At 46.8% G+C, this 17,015-nt stretch overlaps 2 protein-coding genes across 5 annotated transcripts in view; one reads left to right on the top strand and one right to left on the bottom strand.

Moving 5' to 3' along the window:
- Positions 1-4,342, bottom strand: NUDT2 (nudix hydrolase 2). Its single transcript, XM_077284489.1, has 2 exons — positions 4,169-4,342; positions 1-426 (listed from the first exon to the last, which is right to left on the bottom strand). Exons 1-2 carry the CDS (start codon positions 4,287-4,289, stop codon positions 107-109), a joined length of 441 nt encoding a protein of 146 aa, XP_077140604.1. The 5' UTR covers positions 4,290-4,342; the 3' UTR covers positions 1-106.
- Positions 4,343-4,369: 27 nt separating this feature from the next.
- Positions 4,370-17,015, top strand: part of KIF24 (kinesin family member 24) — a 38,762-nt gene continuing 26,116 nt past the window's right edge. Inside the window, exons 1-2 of one of the 4 annotated variants that reach the window (XM_077284448.1) lie at positions 4,370-4,501; positions 14,142-14,720. In XM_077284448.1, coding sequence (XP_077140563.1) covers positions 14,161-14,720 — 560 coding nt within the window. In that variant the 5' untranslated portion in view covers positions 4,370-4,501; positions 14,142-14,160. Of the gene's footprint in view, positions 4,589-7,019; positions 7,104-14,141; positions 14,721-17,015 lie in introns of those variants that run through there. The other 3 variants (XM_077284459.1, XM_077284469.1, XM_077284476.1) reach the window with 3 other exon arrangements.

Genomic DNA, 17,015 nt, shown 5'->3' with positions numbered 1-17,015 from the left:
GGAATTGGTTATTTGTTTTTAATCTTTTTATTTTATATTGGTTTAAAAAAAAACGTGAGACAAACAAATATGAAATATGATCTATGATGAGACTACAGGTGCAACATCAAGGCTTATTGTGGCTCTGCAGGAACTGATACGCCTCATTCAGTGTTTCCTGCATGTCCTGGAAGCCGGCGTAGGCACAAGCCTCCTGCAGCCGCAGCCAGCGAAAATCCTGGTGCTCGTGCGACAGCGTCACTGGCGCGCTTCGGTCTTCCAGCTCCCCGAGCCAGTACACCACGGTCTTGGGCTTGTTGTTGACCTTGTAATTTAGTTCCTTCATGAATCCATCCACAATACGGAACTGGCTGGGCTGCAGGCCGGCCTCCTCCTCCGTCTCACGTAACGCCGTCGTCATGTCATCTTCTCCGGGGTCAACATGCCCTGGAATAAAAAATAGGGAAAACCTGGATTGTGTCTTTCCTTATTTATCTCTGCATCCTTCTCATCGATCGTAAGGTGCAGAAAGCCTCATAGCCGGGCAGCAAGTGTTCAATGTCTGCTGCATTACTGCCCATAGCAAGGTCTGTACAATGCAGGGAAGAATGGAGCTGAGAGAGAGAGACGGAGAAAGAAAGAAAGAGGGAGAGAGAATAAAAGAGAGGGAAAGAGAAAAAACAAGGGGAACAGACAAAGAAAGAGAGGGCGAGGGAATGAAAGAAATAATGAAAGATAGAGGGAGGGAGAGAGCGGGAGAGAGAGAGAGAAAGGGAGAAAAAAAATAAGGGGAAGAGACAAAGAAAGAGATGGAAAGAGAAAGGGAGAAAAAGAGAGAGGGAGATAATGAAAGAAAGAATGAAAGATAGAGTGAGAGAGAGGGAGAGAGAGAGAAAGGGAGAGAGACAATGAAAGAATAAAAGAGGGAGAGAGAAAAAAACAAGAGGAAGAGACAAAGAAAGAGAGGGAGAGAGAAAGGGGGAAAGCAAGAAAGAAAGAAAAAGAAAGAAAGAAAGAAAGAAAGAAAGAAAAGGAAAGAAAAAAAAAAGAGAGGGAGAGAGAAATACAGGGAGGAGAAAGAAAGGGAGAGAAAAGGAGGAGGAGAGAGAAAGAATGAAAGGGAGAGAGAAAGGGTGAGAGAAGGAGGGGGAGAAAGAAAGAATGGGAAAGAGGAAGGGAAGGGGGGAGATATAGAGAAAAAGAAAAAAGAGAAAAAGAAAAGAGTAGGAAAAAGAGGGAGAGAGAAAAAGAATCAAAGAGAAAAACAGACAGAAAGAGAGGGAAACAAGAAATGAGAATGAAAGAGAAGAAAGAATGAGTTATTCAATAAGAAAAAAAAATGAAAAGAATGAATGAGTGTGACAGTAAATTAAAGTGAATGAAAGCGAGAATGAAAAATGAGAGAGAATCAGAGAAAGATTGAAAAAGTGAGAAAGAATGAAAGAAAATGAGAAAAACAGAATGAACAAGAATATGAAAGAAAATAAGAAAAAGAGAGAAAGAATTAAAAGAGATGCGAGAATGAAAGAGAGAGACTTTCTTTGAAACCACACTTTCCTCTGGATTAGAGAATACAATCTGGATAGAAGACCCCATGTACGGTATTTCTGGATCCCTAGCAGGGTATATACGGTACATTTTTTTAACCTAAAATGGACAACCCCTCACAATCAGCAAACAAGATCTCTACATCTAGGTCTTAGAAGACGTCGTCTCCTGTATGATAGTTTAAAAACCCGTAAGGCCATGTGACAACGTTGCGGATTTCTGTGCGGATTTTTCCACTCAGTTTTTGAAAAATCCGCAGGTAAAATGCCCTGTGTTTGGCTATGTGCACACGTTGCGGTTTTTGCTGTGGATCCGCAGCGGATTTGACGCTGCGAATCCGCAGCAGTTTTCCATGCGGTGTACAGTACAATGTTAAGCTATGGAAAACAAAAACCGCAGTGCACATGCTGTGGAAAATTCCGCGCGGATTCGCTGCGGAAAAAAAGAAGTAGCATGTCACTTCTTTCTGCAGATTCCGCAGCGGTTTTCAACCTGCACCAACAGGAAAGTGCAGTTGAAAACCCGCAGAGGAATCCGCAGAAAAATCCGCTGCGGAAAAATCCGCAGGGAAAAATCCGCTGCGGAAAAATCTGCAGCAAAATCCACAACGTGTGCACATACCCTTTTTCCTGCGGATTTCCAGCATTTTTTGTGCGGATTCCACCTGCGGTTTTACACCTGCCGATTCCTATTGTGGAGCAGGTGTAAAATGCTGCGGAATCCGCACAAAGAATTGACATGCTGCGGAAAATACAACGCTGCGTCTCCGTGTGGTATTTTCCGCAGCACGTGCACTGTGGATTTTGTTTTCCATAGGTTTACATGGTACTGTAAAATGCATGGAAAACTGCTGACAATCCACAACGTATGCACATAGCCTTAAGGTACCTTCACACGAAGCGACGCTGCAGCGATAGCGACAACGATGCAGATCGCTGCAGCGTCGCTGTTTGATCGATGGAGAGCTGTCACACAGACCGCTCTCCAGCGACCAACGATGCCGAGGTCCCCGGGTAACCAGGGTAAACATCGGGTTACTAAGCGCAGGGCCGCGCTTAGTAACCCGATGTTTACCCTGGTTACCAGCGTAAAAGTAAAAAAAACAAACAGTACATGCTCACCTGCGCGTCCCCCAGCGTCTGCTTCCTGACACTGACTGAGCTCCGGCCCTAACAGCAGAGCAGTGACGTTACCGCTGTGCTTTCACTTTCACTTTAGGGCCGGCGCTCAGTCAGTGTCAGGAAGCAGACGCTGGAGGACGAGCAGGTGAGTATGTACTGTTTGTTTTTTTTACTTTTACGCTGGTAACCAGGGTAAACATCGGGTTACTAAGCGCGGCCCTGCGCTTGGTAACCCGATGTTTACCCTGGTTACCAGTGTAAAACATCGCTGGTATCGTTGCTTTTGCTTTCAAACACAACGATACACGGCGATCGGACGACCAAATAAAGTTCTGGACTTTATTCAGCGACCAGCGACATCACAGCAGGATCCTGATCGCTGCTGCGTGTCAAACTAAACGATATCGCTAGCGACAACGCTGCAACGTCACGGATCGCTAGCGATGTCGTTTCGTGTGAAGGTACCTTTAGACATATCAGTGGCGGCAATCCCAAGAGAACGTGTATTCATTCATTGACATGGGGGCCGGACATTAGCGATGGCGTGAGGAGCCGATTATCTCTGGGCCAACTAAAGGTACCGTCACATTAAGCGACGCTGCAGCGATACAGACAACGATGCCGATCGCTGCAGCATCGCTGTTTGGTCGCTGGAGAGCTGTCACACAGACCGCTCTCCAGCGACCAACGATGCTGAGGTCCCCGGGTAACCAGGGTAAACATCGGGTTACTAAGCGCAGGGCCGCGCTTAGTAACCCGATGTTTACCCTGGTTACCAGCGTAAAAGTAAAAAAAACAAACAGTACATACTCACCTGCGCGTCCCCCAGCCTCTGCTTCCTGACACTGACTGAGCTCCGGCCCTAACAGCACAGCGGTGACGTCACCGCTGTGCTTTCACTTTCGGGCCGGATCTCAGTCAGAGCAGGAAGCATACGCTGGGGGACGCGAAGGTGAGTATGTACTGTTTGTTTTTTTTACTTTTACGCTGGTAACCAGGGTAAACATCGGGTTACTAAGCGCGGCCCTGCGCTTAGTAACCCGATGTTTACCCTGGTTACCAGTGTAAAACATCGCTGGTATCGTTGCTTTTGGTGTCAAACACAACGATACACGGCGATCGGACGACCAAATAAAGTTCTGGACTTTATTCAGCGACCAGCGACATCACAGCAGGATCCTGATCGCTGCTGCGTGTCAAACTAAACGATATCGCTAGCGAGGACGCTGCAACGTCACGGATCGGTAGCGATATCGTTTAGTGTGACGGTACCTTAAGTACTTTAAGGGTAAAACCACAAAATATCTGAACTATATGTTCGTTGATAGCAGACAGCGGCGGATTGTGACTACAAAGCAAACAGAAGTCGTCACACAACACCTTGACAAAGGCGCAATCTTGCTCTGCTCATCCTCTACAGCAGGAAAAGCTGCTTTTGGTGTTTACTTACTTTTTTTTTTTTTTAAAGTTCAGCCAGCACTATATGTATTGGACGCTCTTTCTTCGGCTGATCTTCTTACCTTTGGGAGGGGTCCAGTGATGTGTCCCATTAGACGTCTGAAGGAGGAGAAACTCGATGTCACCCGCAGAGGCCTCTGGGATTCTCCTGAAGATAATCAGACCGCAGGCCCTCAGCGCCATGGTCTTTTGGTGTTTGTTATTTCTTTGCTACAAAGTAGGGAAAGGAAATTCCGGCGGTCACGTGGGTGTACTTCACTATATCCCGCCCCTAGAGCTCAGGGATTGGCTGGCTTGCAGCGGCGTTGTCATGGAGACGGGAACAGCTGTACTAGTCCTGACGGTTGGTGGTAGAGCGGGGAAAAGAGAGCGCACGGTGAAGAGCGGCCGGACAGGTACAGAGACATCCACTGACCGCGGGAGAACCGCCGCGTCCTGCGTGTGCGGGGAGTCTGTGTGAGAACAGGGCGCAAGGCGGTGAGGTACGGGGGCTCCGCGTGCAGATGTAGGGGCAGCATGGTGGGGAGAGGAGGCATAGGAGGCACTGTGCTGGGGGAGAGAGGAGGCATAGGAGGCACTGTGCTGGGGGAGAGAGGAGGCATAGGAGGCACTGTGCTGGGGGGAGAGAGGAGGCATAGGAGGCACTGCTGGGGAGAGAGGAGGCATAGGAGGCACTGCTGGGGGTGAGAGGAGGCATAGGAGGCACTGCTGGGGGGAGAGAGGAGGCATAGGAGGCACTGCTGGGGGAGAGGAGGCACTGCTGGGGGGAGAGGAGGCATAGGAGGCTGTGCTGGGGGAGAGGAGGCACTGCTGGGGGGAAAGAGGAGGCATAGGAGGCACTGTGCTGGGGGAGAGGAGGCATAGGAGGCACTGTGCTGGGGAGAGGAGGCATAGGAGGCACTGTGCTGGGGGGATAGAGGAGGCATAAAAGGCACTGTGCTGGGGAAGAGGAGGCATAGGAGGCTGTGCTGGGGGAGAGGAGGCACTGCTGGGGGGAGAGAGGAGGCATAGGAGGCACTGTGCTGGGGAGAGAGGAGGATTAGGAGGCACTGCGCTGGGGAGAGAGGATAATTAGGAGGCGCTGTGCTGGGGGAGAGGAGGAATAGGAGGCACTGCGTTGGGGGAGAGAGGAGGCATAGGAGGCACTGTGCTGGGGGAGAGGAGGAATAGGAGGCACTGTGCTGGGGGAGAGAGGAGGAATAGGAGGCACTGTGCTGGGGGAGAGGAGGAATAGGAGGCACTGTGCTGGGGGAGAGAGGAGGAATAGGAGGCACTGTGCAAGGGGAGAGGAGGAATAGGAGGCACTGTGCTGGGGGAAATAGGCATACAAGGCTGTGCTGGGGAGAGAGGAGGCATAGGAGGCACTGTGCTGGGAAGGCATTGGGTGCACTGGGGAAAGAGGAGGCTTAGGGGGCATAAGAGACACTGTGCTGGGGGTCCCATAGATGTTGTGCAGCACATGCAGGGTTGTATACGTTGTACTCTGTAGATATATATACCACGGGGTGCTGTGTTTTCCGCTGAGGACCCATGTGCATTGGGGGCGCCTGTATCCTGCTGTGCTCGCTCTGTAGGGTCATACAGAGGGGGATGTTGTGTGCTGTAGAGTCTGTGTGTAGAGGATTGGGCAGAGCTGCTGTATACACCACAGCCGGACACGTCCCAGATGCCTGTACTCGTTGGTTGCATGAATTGGTATCCGCACATTGTGCGGTATAGGATTGTACAGAGCTGGAGCATTAGGCTATGTGCACACGTTGCAGATTTGGCTGTGGATCCGCAGCAGTTTTCCATGCGGTGTACAGTACCATGTAAACCTATGGAAAACCAAATCCGCTGTGCACATGCTGCGGAAAATTCCGCGCAGAAACACAGCGGTTTATTTTCCGCAGCATGTCAATTCTTTTTGTGGAATCCACAGCGTTTTACACCTATTCCATTATAGGAATCCGCAGGTGTAAAACCGCAGGTAAAATCCGCAGGTAAAACGCAGGTCATTTTACTTGCAGATTCTGCTGATTCTGCGCGGAAAAATCCGCAATGGAATCCGCAATGTGTGCACATACCCTTAAAGGGTTTTTCCCACAAAGTTTATTTTAATTAATAGATCTTTGAATAATAATAATTTCCACAACTGGATAAGTTTAAATAAAATGTTCCCGTGCTGAGATAATCTTATAACATGATCTGGTCATACCACATTCCCTGGACGGGGGGGACACAAGAGAGGATACAGATAGAATCAGCTGTGATCCTGTGCTGTAATACCTATGCACTTTTTTCTCCTCCCCTGCCCAGGAGCTGTGGTATGATCAGACCATGTCCCTGTACGGTCAGACACGGCCATTACACAGTACACAGCAGGGGCACATGTATAAGATTATCTCGGCACAGGAACATTTTATTTAAACACATTCATTTGTGGAAATTATTATTATTGTTCAAAGATTTATTGATTAAAATGTTGATTAAAATTAACTTTGCTCTTGGGGAAACCCTTTTAAGTGCAGAGGTTCCTCTAGAAATAGTAGTTATTCATTCAGCCCCATAGCCGGACTCCTCACCCGCCTGTATTGCATTAATAGTCCTTCTATAATGTAGGAGCCGGCTGGTGATGTCTGAAGTGCAATGAAGTTTAATACTAGCATCAAAGCCGGCGTGTCCGCGTATTAATGAGCAGGAGTTGTAGTGTCCGTGTATGACGAGGTCCTTACTCACAGACCAGTGTCCTCCTTGTCATTCTTCATCACCGCATTATCCTCTGATGATCGTGAGTGATCCAGTAATGGCTTTACAAGGTTATGGGCCGTCAGCAGAAACCCCAACTCATGGCCCTTCCTACTGGGATTTTCTAGCACACGTATGACTGGTATCTCATGCATAGGAATAATGATGGGCTTTAAGCCTCCGTCCATTGGACTTAATATTGACCCCTCTGCGTCCATGCAGTGCAATCTATGAAGAGCAGGTGGACACGGTGGTTCTCCAGCTTCTAGGGTTTGTTCACTTTTTTTTTTTGGACGCCGATTAAATGCCGAAATCCGCTTAAATAATGTTTAAAATCTGTTAACATTTTTTCTATGTGTAAATTGTGGCCAAACATGCGTTCTTATTGCATTTTTTTTTTTAATGCTTTGTGAGCTTTTTGATCCAGAAAGGCGTAAATAAACACCCTATTGCTACGCCCCCCAATTAAATACAGATCAAAGACTATGCTGAAAAATCTAGAATCATGTCAAAGAATAAGGCCGGCGTCACACTCAGCGTAAGACAATACGGTCCGTATTTTACGGCCGTAATACAGAGAAATGTTCCCAAAATAATGATCCGTAGTCAGGGTGTGTCAGCGTATTTTGCGCATGGCATCCTCCGTATGTAATCCGTATGGCATCCGTACTGCGATATTTCCTCGCAGGCTTGCAAAACCGACATCTAATGGATTTATGTGCTCAAATGTTCGGGAAAACATATATACAGTGTGTGTATATATATATATATATATATATATATATTTCTGTATTTATATTTACTACAGCGCGATATCTGTGACAAGCCGGTAATTCAATTGCCGGCTTTTCATTTCTCCTTCCCAAACCCAACAGGATATGAGACATGGTTTACATATAGTAAACCATCTCATATCCCCATTTTTTTTGCATATTCCACACTACTAATGTTAGTAATGTGTATGTGCAAAATTTCAGCGCTGTAGCTGCTAAAATAAAGGGTTAAATTGCGGAAAAAATTGGCGTGGGCTCCCGCGCAATTTTCTCCGCCAGAGTGGTAAAGGCAGTGACTGAGGGCAGATATTAATAGCCTAGAGAGGGTCCATGGTTATTGGCCCCCCCTGGCTACAAACATCTGCCCCCAGCCACCCCAGAAAAGGCACATCTGGAAGATGCGCCAATTCTGGCACTTGGCCACTCTCTTCCCACTCCCTATAGCGGTGGGATATGGGGTAATGAAGGGTTAATGCCACCTTGCTATTGTAAGGTGACATTAAGCCAGATTAATAATGGAGAGGCGTCAATTATGACACCTATCCATTATTAATCCAATTGTTTGAAAGGGTTAAAAAACACACACACACACATGATTTAAAAGTATTTTAATGAAATAAACACAGCGGTTGTTTTAATATTTTATTGCTCTCTCAATCCATTTGCAGACCCTCGCTTGGCAAAACAATAAACCCACAATATACATACCTTCTGCTGACCCGTCACGTCCCACGAGGTAATCCATCTGAAGGGGTTAAAATAATTTACAAGCAGGAGCCCTGCTAATGCAGCTGTGCTCGTGCTTGTAATTCCCCGGCGGTGATGCGCCCCTGCTGGATGTTCTCATGAACTGCAGCCTGGGAACTTTTTCCCATGCTCCAGGTCATATGAGGACATCCACCAGGGGGCGCATCACCGTGACTGAAGGAAATGTAGGTCAATGACCTACATTTCCTTCATTCGCCGGGGAATTACAAGCACGAGCACAGCTGCATTAGCAAGGCTCCTGCTTGTAAATTATTTTAACCCCTTCAGATGGATTACCTCGTGGGACGTGACGGGTCAGCAGAAGGTATGTATATTGTGGGTTTATTGTTTTGCCAAGCGAGGGTCTGCAAATGGATTGAGAGAGCAATAAAATATTAAAACAACCGCTGTGTTTATTTCATTAAAATACTTTTAAATCATGTGTGTGTGTGTTTTTTAACCCTTTCAAACAATTGGATTAATAATGGATAGGTGTCATAATTGACACCTCTCCATTATTAATCTGGCTTAACCCCTTCACCCCCGGAGCTTTTTCCGTTTTTCCGTTTTCGTTTTTCGCTCCCCTCCTTCCCAGAGACATAACTTTTTTATTTTTCCGTCAATTTGGCCATGTGAGGGCTTATTTTTTGCGGGACGAGTTGTACTTTTGAACGACATTGGTTTTAGCATGTCGTGTACTAGAAAACGGAAAAAAAATTCCAAGTGCAGTGAAATTGCAAAAAAAGTGCAATCCCACACTTGTTTTTTGCTTGCCTATTTTGCTAGGTTCACTAAATGCTAAAACTGACCTGCCATTATGATTCTCCAGGTCACTACGAGTTCATAGACACCTAACATGACTAGGTTATTTTTCACCTAAGTGGTGAAAAAAAATTCCAAACTTTGCAAAAAACAAAACAAAATTGCGCCATTTTCCGATACTCGTAGCGTCTCCATTTTTCGTGATCTGGGGTCAGGTGAGGGCTTATTTTTTGCGTGCCGAGCTGGCGTTTTTAATGATAGCATTTTGGTGCAGATACGCTCTTTTGATCGCCCGTTATTGCATTTTAATGCAATGTCGTGGCGACCAAAAAAAAGTTTCGAATTTTTTCTCATTACGCCATTTAGCGATCAGGTTAATGCTTTTTTTTTATTGATAGATCGGGCGATTCTGAACGCGGCGATACCAAATATGTGTAGGTTGGGGTTTTTATTAATTGATTTATTTTGATTGGGGCGAAAGGGGGGTGATTTAAACTTTTATATTTTTTTTTATTTTTTTCACATTTTTAAAAACTTTTTTTTTTTACTTTTGCCATGCTTCTATAGCCTTCATGGGAGGCTAGAAGCAGGCACAGCCCGATCGGCTCTGCTATGCAGCAGTGATCATAAGATCGCTGCTACACAGCAGAAATGCCGGTGTGCTGTGAGCGCCGACCACAGGGGGGCGCTCACAGCCACCGGCAATCAGTTACCATAGAGGTCTCAAGGACCTCTATGGTTACAATGGAGGAGCATCGCCGACCCCCGATCATGTGACGGGGGTCGGCGATGCGCTCATATCCGGCCGCACGGCCGGATGCGGTAGTTAAATGCCGCTGTCTGCGTTTGACAGCGGCATTTAACTAGTTAATAGGCGCGCGCAGATCGCGATTCTGCTCGCGCCTATTGCGGGCACATGTCAGCTGTTCAAAACAGCTGACATGTCCCGGCTTTGATGTGCGCTCACCGCCGGAGCGCACATCAAAGCGGGGGTCCCGACATGTGACGTACTATACCGTCACATGTCGGGAAGGGGTTAATGTCACCTTACAATAGCAAGGTGGCATTAACCCTTCATTACCCCATATCCCACCGCTACAGGGAGTGGGAAGAGAGTGGTCAAGTGCCAGAATAGGCGCATCTTCCAGATGTGCCTTTTCTGGGGTGGCTGGGGGCAGATGTTTGTAGCCGGGGGGGCCAATAACCATGGACCCTCTCCTGGCTATTAATATCTGCCCTCAGTCACTGGCTTTACCACTCTGGCGGAGAAAATTGCGCGGGAGCCCACGCCAATTTTTTCCGCAATTTAACCCTTTATTTTAGCAGCTACAGCGCTGAAATTTTGCACATACACACTACTAACATTAGTAGTGTGGAATATGCAAAAAAAAAGGGGATATGAGATGGTTTACTGTATGTAATCATGTCTCATATCCTGTCGGGTTTAGGCAGGAGAAATGAAAAGCCGGCAATTGAATTACCGGCTTTTCTCTCTAACACCGGTGCGTATTTCTCGCAAGTCACACTGCTGGTCGTGTGGAATCCATATTTTTCTCGCCCCCATAGACTTTCATTGGCGATTTTTTTTGCGCAATACGCTGACAAACGCAGCATGCTGCGATTTTGTACGGCCGTAGAAAGCCGTATATTACGGATCCGTAATATACGGCTGATAGGACGAGACCTATTGAGAATAATTGTGCCGTATGTTATGCGAGTTTTACGCACGTAGTTTCTGCGCTCTTACGTCCGTAAAACTCGCATGTGTGACGCCGGCCTCAGTGTTCTTACAAAACTCTTCCAAGAAAACAGGTCTTTTGGAAGCAGTTTTTAGATTACATGGAGCACAAATCAATGGGAAAGCGAAAAAGTTGCCCATAAAGGCCGGAGAAATATTTTTTTTGTGCTTTCTTTCCGAGTTTCTGCTGCAGAAATGACCAGTGTCTTCTTCATTGCTTAATGGAGTTCAAAAGAACTACCAGAAAATGCCTTAAAAAACCCCTCTCGGAACAACCAAAGGCGATGAAACACAAAGCTCCAGGGAGCCTAGGATTTACTGAGTCCACCACGTCGCCCATCTTGTATTTTTCCCAATATGATAAAATATCAAGCACTATAAAGTGGGTCCGATACCAAGATGCCAGCCTGGAGCACTGCACCCCGGGGGGCTGCTGCCCGACTCCATGCTGTGTGAGCTTATACTTGAGGGTTATCATACTTTTTGCATTAAGCCCACTTGTGCCCGTGGTCGTCCTGCGGGAGCGGTGGGCAGGGCTCGTACAGTTGCTGCCAGGAGACAGCTGTCCCCCCATCAGCTGTGATCTGCCCGGATTAGCAAGTTATTATAGGAGCATGGAAATAGCTGTGTATGGTGAGGAGCTGTGTGCAGGATCTGGTACCCGCAGCCTGGCATCCGGACATCTCAGCGGAGGAGACGGGTGTGTTACCGGAGCGGGCAGTGCTGGGACAGCTTCCCTTTCATCTCCTCTATCACTGACCAGTGCAAACATCCATAACCTGCTTTCATTTGCTTCAAACACTTGTGTCAGCGCTTCCCTGCCCTGAATCCAGCGGGTGTTCCCTTTATTGCCTGTCATTGTCCTTCTCTGTATAGACATGTCAGTCATCAGGGCTTCAGTCCTTTACATTGCACAGGGGTATAACGTGGTCTCTGCCCCATCCCTGCAGTGTTAGCACAGACCTCATCTGAAATACTCTGTGCTGCTGTGGGGTCTGACCATGTTTGCTCCTACTATTAGCTATTACTGTCAGTAAATGTCGGTACTCTCCTTTCTTGAAACAAGACAGTTTCCTATGTCCTCTCAAAGGCCAGAGAATTGCCCTATTAATATTGATGATGCCGGGGTGTGGGTGGGTGACAGCTGTCGTGCTGTGTGCTATGTAACACGGGGAGATCTGCTGTTTTGGTTTGTCAGGGTGTATTTTTACACTACTCCAATAACCATCACCCCTCTTGTATGATCAGGGTCTCGACCTTCAGTAGCCAGAAGCAGCTGCTGGTGGAGTCACTGTCTACATACATTACATTACTGATCCTGAGTTACATCCTGTATTATACCCCAGAGCTGCACTCACTATTCTGCTGGTGCAGTCACTTTGTACATACATTACATTACTGATCCTGAGTTACATCCTGTATTATACCCCAGAGCTGCACTCACTATTCTGCTGGTGCAGTCACTGTGTACATACATTACATTACTGATCCTGAGTTACATCCTGTATTATACCCCAGAGCTGCACTCACTATTCTGCTGGTGCAGTCACTGTGTACATACATTACATTACTGATCCTGAGTTACATCCTGTATTATACCCCAGAGCTGCACTCACTATTCTGCTGGTGCAGTCACTTTGTACATACATTACATTACTGATCCTGAGTTACATCCTGTATTATACCCCAGAGCTGCACTCACTATTCTGCTGGTGCAGTCACTTTGTACATACATTACATTACTGATCCTGAGTTACATCCTGTATTATACCCCAGAGCTGCACTCACTATTCTGCTGGTGCAGTCACTGTGTACATACAGTCATGGCCAAAAATATTCACACCCCTGCAATTCTGTCAGATAATACTCAGTTTTCTTCTTTGGTATTATTATCTTCATTTAATTTGTCTTAAATGAAAAAACACAAAAGAGAATGAAGCAAAAAGCAAAAATTGATCATTTCACACAAAACTCCAAAAATGGGCCAGACAGAAGTATTGGCACCCTCAGCCTAATACTTGGTTGCACAACCTTTAGCCAAAATAACTGCGACCAGCCGCTTCCGGTAACCATCAATGAGTTTCTTACAATGCTCTGCTGGAATTTTAGACCATTCTTCTTTGGCAAACTGCTCCAGGTCCCTGATATTTGAAGGGTGCCTTCTCCAAACTGCCATTTTTAGATCACTCCACAGGTATTCTATGGGATTCAGGTCTGGACTCATTGCTGGCCACCTTAGAAGTCTCCAGTGCTTTCTCTCAAACCATTTTCTAGTGCTTTTTGAAGTGTGTTTTGGGTCATTGTCCTGCTGGAAGACCCATGACTTCTGAGGGAGACCCAGCTTTCTCACACTGGGCCCTACATTATGCTGCAAAATTTGTTGGTAGTCTTCAGACTTCATAATGCCATGCACACGGTCAAACAGTCCAGTGCCAGAGGCAGCAAAGCAACCCCAAAACATCAGGGAGCCTCCGCCATGTTTGACTGTAGGGACCGTGTTCTTTTCTTTAAATGCCTTTTTTTTTTCTCCTGTAAACCCTATGTTGATGCCTTTGCCCAAAAAGCTCTACTTTCGTCTCATCTGACCAGAGAACATTCTTCCAAAACGTTTTAGGCTTTTTCAGGTAAGTTTTGGCAAACTCCAGCCTGGCTTTAATACAGGATGTAACTCAGGATCAGTAATGTAATGTATGCACACAGTGACTGCACCAGCAGAATAGTGAGTGCAGCTCTGGGGTATAATACAGGATCAGTATATTATAAGTAATGTAATGTCGTTTTCTTTGATCTCTGTACATGAGATTATGGTTTCCTTATTAGGCTACGTTCACACTAGCGTTGTGCGCCGCTGCGTCGGCGACGCAACGCACAACGCACGCAAAAACGCGTCAAAACGCACGCAAAAATGCTGCGTTTTGCGACGCATGCGTCGGTTTTTGCCGAAAATCGGACGCAAGAAAAATGCAACTTGTTGCGTTTTCTTGGTCCGACGCTTGCGGCAAAAAAGACGCATGTGTCGCACAACGCAACAAAAAAAACCGCATGCGTCCCCCATGTTAAGTATAGGGGCGCATGACGCATGCGTCGCCGCTGCGTCGCCGACGCAAACCCGACGCACATTAGCTTAACGCTAATGTGAACGTAGCCTTAGCTGGTCGTCTCAGGATGACGCTGTGCTTAGTGTGATGTGATTAAGCTTTGATAATGTAACTCCTGTGAACATCACACAACCTAATTGCTGGATTTAATAGTAGAATTGACTTTGTGATTGATTCCCTCCATTCACAGCAGTAAGCCGCTCCTGAAGATGGCCTCCTGCCTCCTGGAGTGCCTCTGTGAGGCTGAGCTGGAGCAGTATTATCCCAAATTCGTCTCCATTGGACTTCAGAAGATTGAGGAGTTGGCACAGGTGACGATGAGAGATTACTCCAAGCTGGGTGTTCACCGAATGGAGGACCGCAAACGCCTCTTCCAGCTGATCAAAATCATTCAGAGCGTGGCAGCTGAAGACGGCAATGATAGCCGGACCCCTCCACTGCAGCCAGGCTGCGTCTACCTCCAGCCCCCCAATAACAGGTCTGCCACCCGGAGACAGCTGCAATTCGACATCTCCTTCGATACAGACAGAAGCGCGCTTCCCTCTCATCCTATGAAACATGTCACTGAAGTGTGTGAAACGGCGCCACCTGCTGACCAGAAAATGTCCACGCCGAAGGGAGAGGAGAGCCCCAGCTCCTCGGCCCAGGAGACCTGTCTGAACGCTCTGGGGGGCGCAGCAGCGGGCTCTAGGGACCATGAGGGCCCCATCGTACATAGAGTGGTGCATGTGTCCGGGTACAACTATGGCGTGCCGCAGACTTGTGTCCGGTAAGGAAGATACTGCCAGGTGATGGTTTTCTTGTACTTCAGCTCTATGAGCCTTTTGCAAAAACTTTGTTCCCCTTCTTTAGAATGACTGTTAGTTTTACTGTGTCTGTTCTGAAATCATGCTTGAGTGGGGAGAAAGAGAATGAAAATCAGAAGTTTGAGGATCTTTTCATTAAAGGGTTTTCTTTTTCAAAAACCGCAATATAATAAATGATCTTTCTTTCACCATTGCTCTTCCATCGCTGCCTGGGACTCACACTAGTCTTTGTGCTTCCTATATCTACTGAAACGGTATGTTACTGCTGCAACCAATCATTGACTGCAGCGGTGGGGGGTTGGTTTAAAAAAAAAATAAATATGCGTAATGGTTATCAATGTAGTCACGCCGCAATCTAGTGTGAAAGTGATGCGAGAGTAAGAAAAAAAAATAAAATATATATATATATATATATATATATATATATATATATATATATATATATATATATATATATATATACAGTACAGACCAAAAGTTTGGACACACCTTCTCATTTAAAGATTTTTCTGTATTTTCATGACTATGAAAATTGTGCATTCACACTGAAGGCATCAAAACTACTGTATGAATTAACACATGTGGAATTATATACTTAACAAAAAAGTGTGAAATATCTGAAATTATGTCTTATATTCTAGGTTCTTCAAAGTAGCCACCTTTTGCTTTGATGACTGCTTTGCACACTCTTGGCATTCTCTTGATGAGCTTCAAGAGGTAGTCACCGGGAATGGAATGGGGTTGGGACCATCAGTTGTGTTGTGCAGAAGTCTGGTGGATACACAGCTGATAGTCCTACTGAATAGACTGTTAGCTGCTTTTTTCTTGCCATAATACAAATTCTAAGTAAAGAAAAACGAGTGGCCATCATTACTTTAACCCCTTAACGACCGCCTATACGCCTTTTTTTTATCGGCAGCCGCTAAGGGTACTTAAACCACAGAGCTGTTAATTAACGGCACTGTGGAAAAAGTGAATAGCACCCCCCAGAGTCGGATTTTCTCTGGGGTCTCGGTTGCCGAGACCCCAGAGAACATGATTCGGGGGTTTTTTACCGACCCCCGAGTTGCGATCGCCGGTAATTAACCGTTTACCGGCGGTCGCAACAACAACAAAAAAAACGCGATTTGCCATTTAATTTCTCTGTCCTCCGATGTGATCGCACATCGGAGGACAGAGAAATGTGGTCCCCGATAGCCCCCGATAGCCCCCCAATACTCACCTACCTCCCCCGGTGCTCCTCGTGGCTCCCGATGGGCGCCGCCATCTTTTTCCGGGGAATTAATGGCGGGCGCACTGCGCCCGCCACCCGGCACCCGGATGTTCTTTGGGGTCTCGGCTGCCGGGGGTAGCCGAGACCCCAAAGAACATGATCGGGGTCGGCTTTTACCGACCCCTGTTTTGCGATCGCCGGTAATTAACTGTTTACCGGCGTCCGCAAAAAAAAAAAAAAAAAGCGATGTCATTCTTTGTCCTCTGATGTGATCGCACATCAGAGGACAGAGAAATAGGGGGATTCGGGGACCCTGTTATACTTACCGGTGTCCCTGGGTCCTCCTGCTTCTTCTGCTGGCCGCCGGCTTCTTGCTCCGGTAAGAAAATGGCGGGCGCATGCGCAGTGCGCCCGCCATGATCTGCCGGCCAGCAAAAGAAAATTCTTCCTCTTTTTTTATTTTGGTCACTGTGAGATCCTATCACAGTGATCAAAATAAAAAAAATAGTAAATAACCCCCCCTTTATCACCCCCTTAGTAAGAAAAAAATAATAAAATAAAAAAAATGTATGAATTTCTATTTCCAAATAGGGGTAGGGGTAGGGTTAGGGGTAGGGTTAGGGGTAGGGTTAGGGTTAGGATATGTGCACACATAGAATGGTTCTCTGCGGATTTTTCCGCAGCGGATTTGATAAATTCGCAGGACCAAAACGCTGCGTTTTTCCTGCGGATTTATCGCGGATGTACCGTGGTTTTTGTGCGGATTCCACTGCGGTTTTACACCTGCGGTTTTCTATTATGGAGCAGGTGTAAAACCGCTGCGGAATCAGCAGAAAGAATTGACATGCTGCGGAATGTAAACCGCTGCGTTTCCGTGTGTTTTTTTCCGCAGCATGGGCACAGCGTTTTATGTTTCCCATAGGTTTACATTGTACTGTAAACTCATGGGAAACTGCTGCGGACCCACAGCTGCGGAAACGCTGCGGATCCGCAGCAAAATCCGCAACATGTGCACATAGCCTTAGGGTTAGGGCTTGGGTTAGGG

This window comes from Ranitomeya variabilis, chromosome 1 (genome assembly GCF_051348905.1).
Source record: "Ranitomeya variabilis isolate aRanVar5 chromosome 1, aRanVar5.hap1, whole genome shotgun sequence".
NCBI lineage: Eukaryota > Metazoa > Chordata > Amphibia > Anura > Dendrobatidae > Ranitomeya > Ranitomeya variabilis.
This window is presented reverse-complemented; position numbering and strand designations above follow the sequence as displayed.

Bases quoted from the DNA above. Each gene is read 5' to 3' on its own strand.
- NUDT2 (XM_077284489.1), bottom strand. From the start codon at position 4,289: ATGGCGCTGAGGGCCTGCGGTCTGATTATCTTCAGGAGAATCCCAGAG. The intron at 427-4,168 runs GTAAGAAGATCA...TTTTTATTCCAG, and splicing joins TCACTGGACCCCTCCCAAAG to GGCATGTTGACCCCGGAGAA.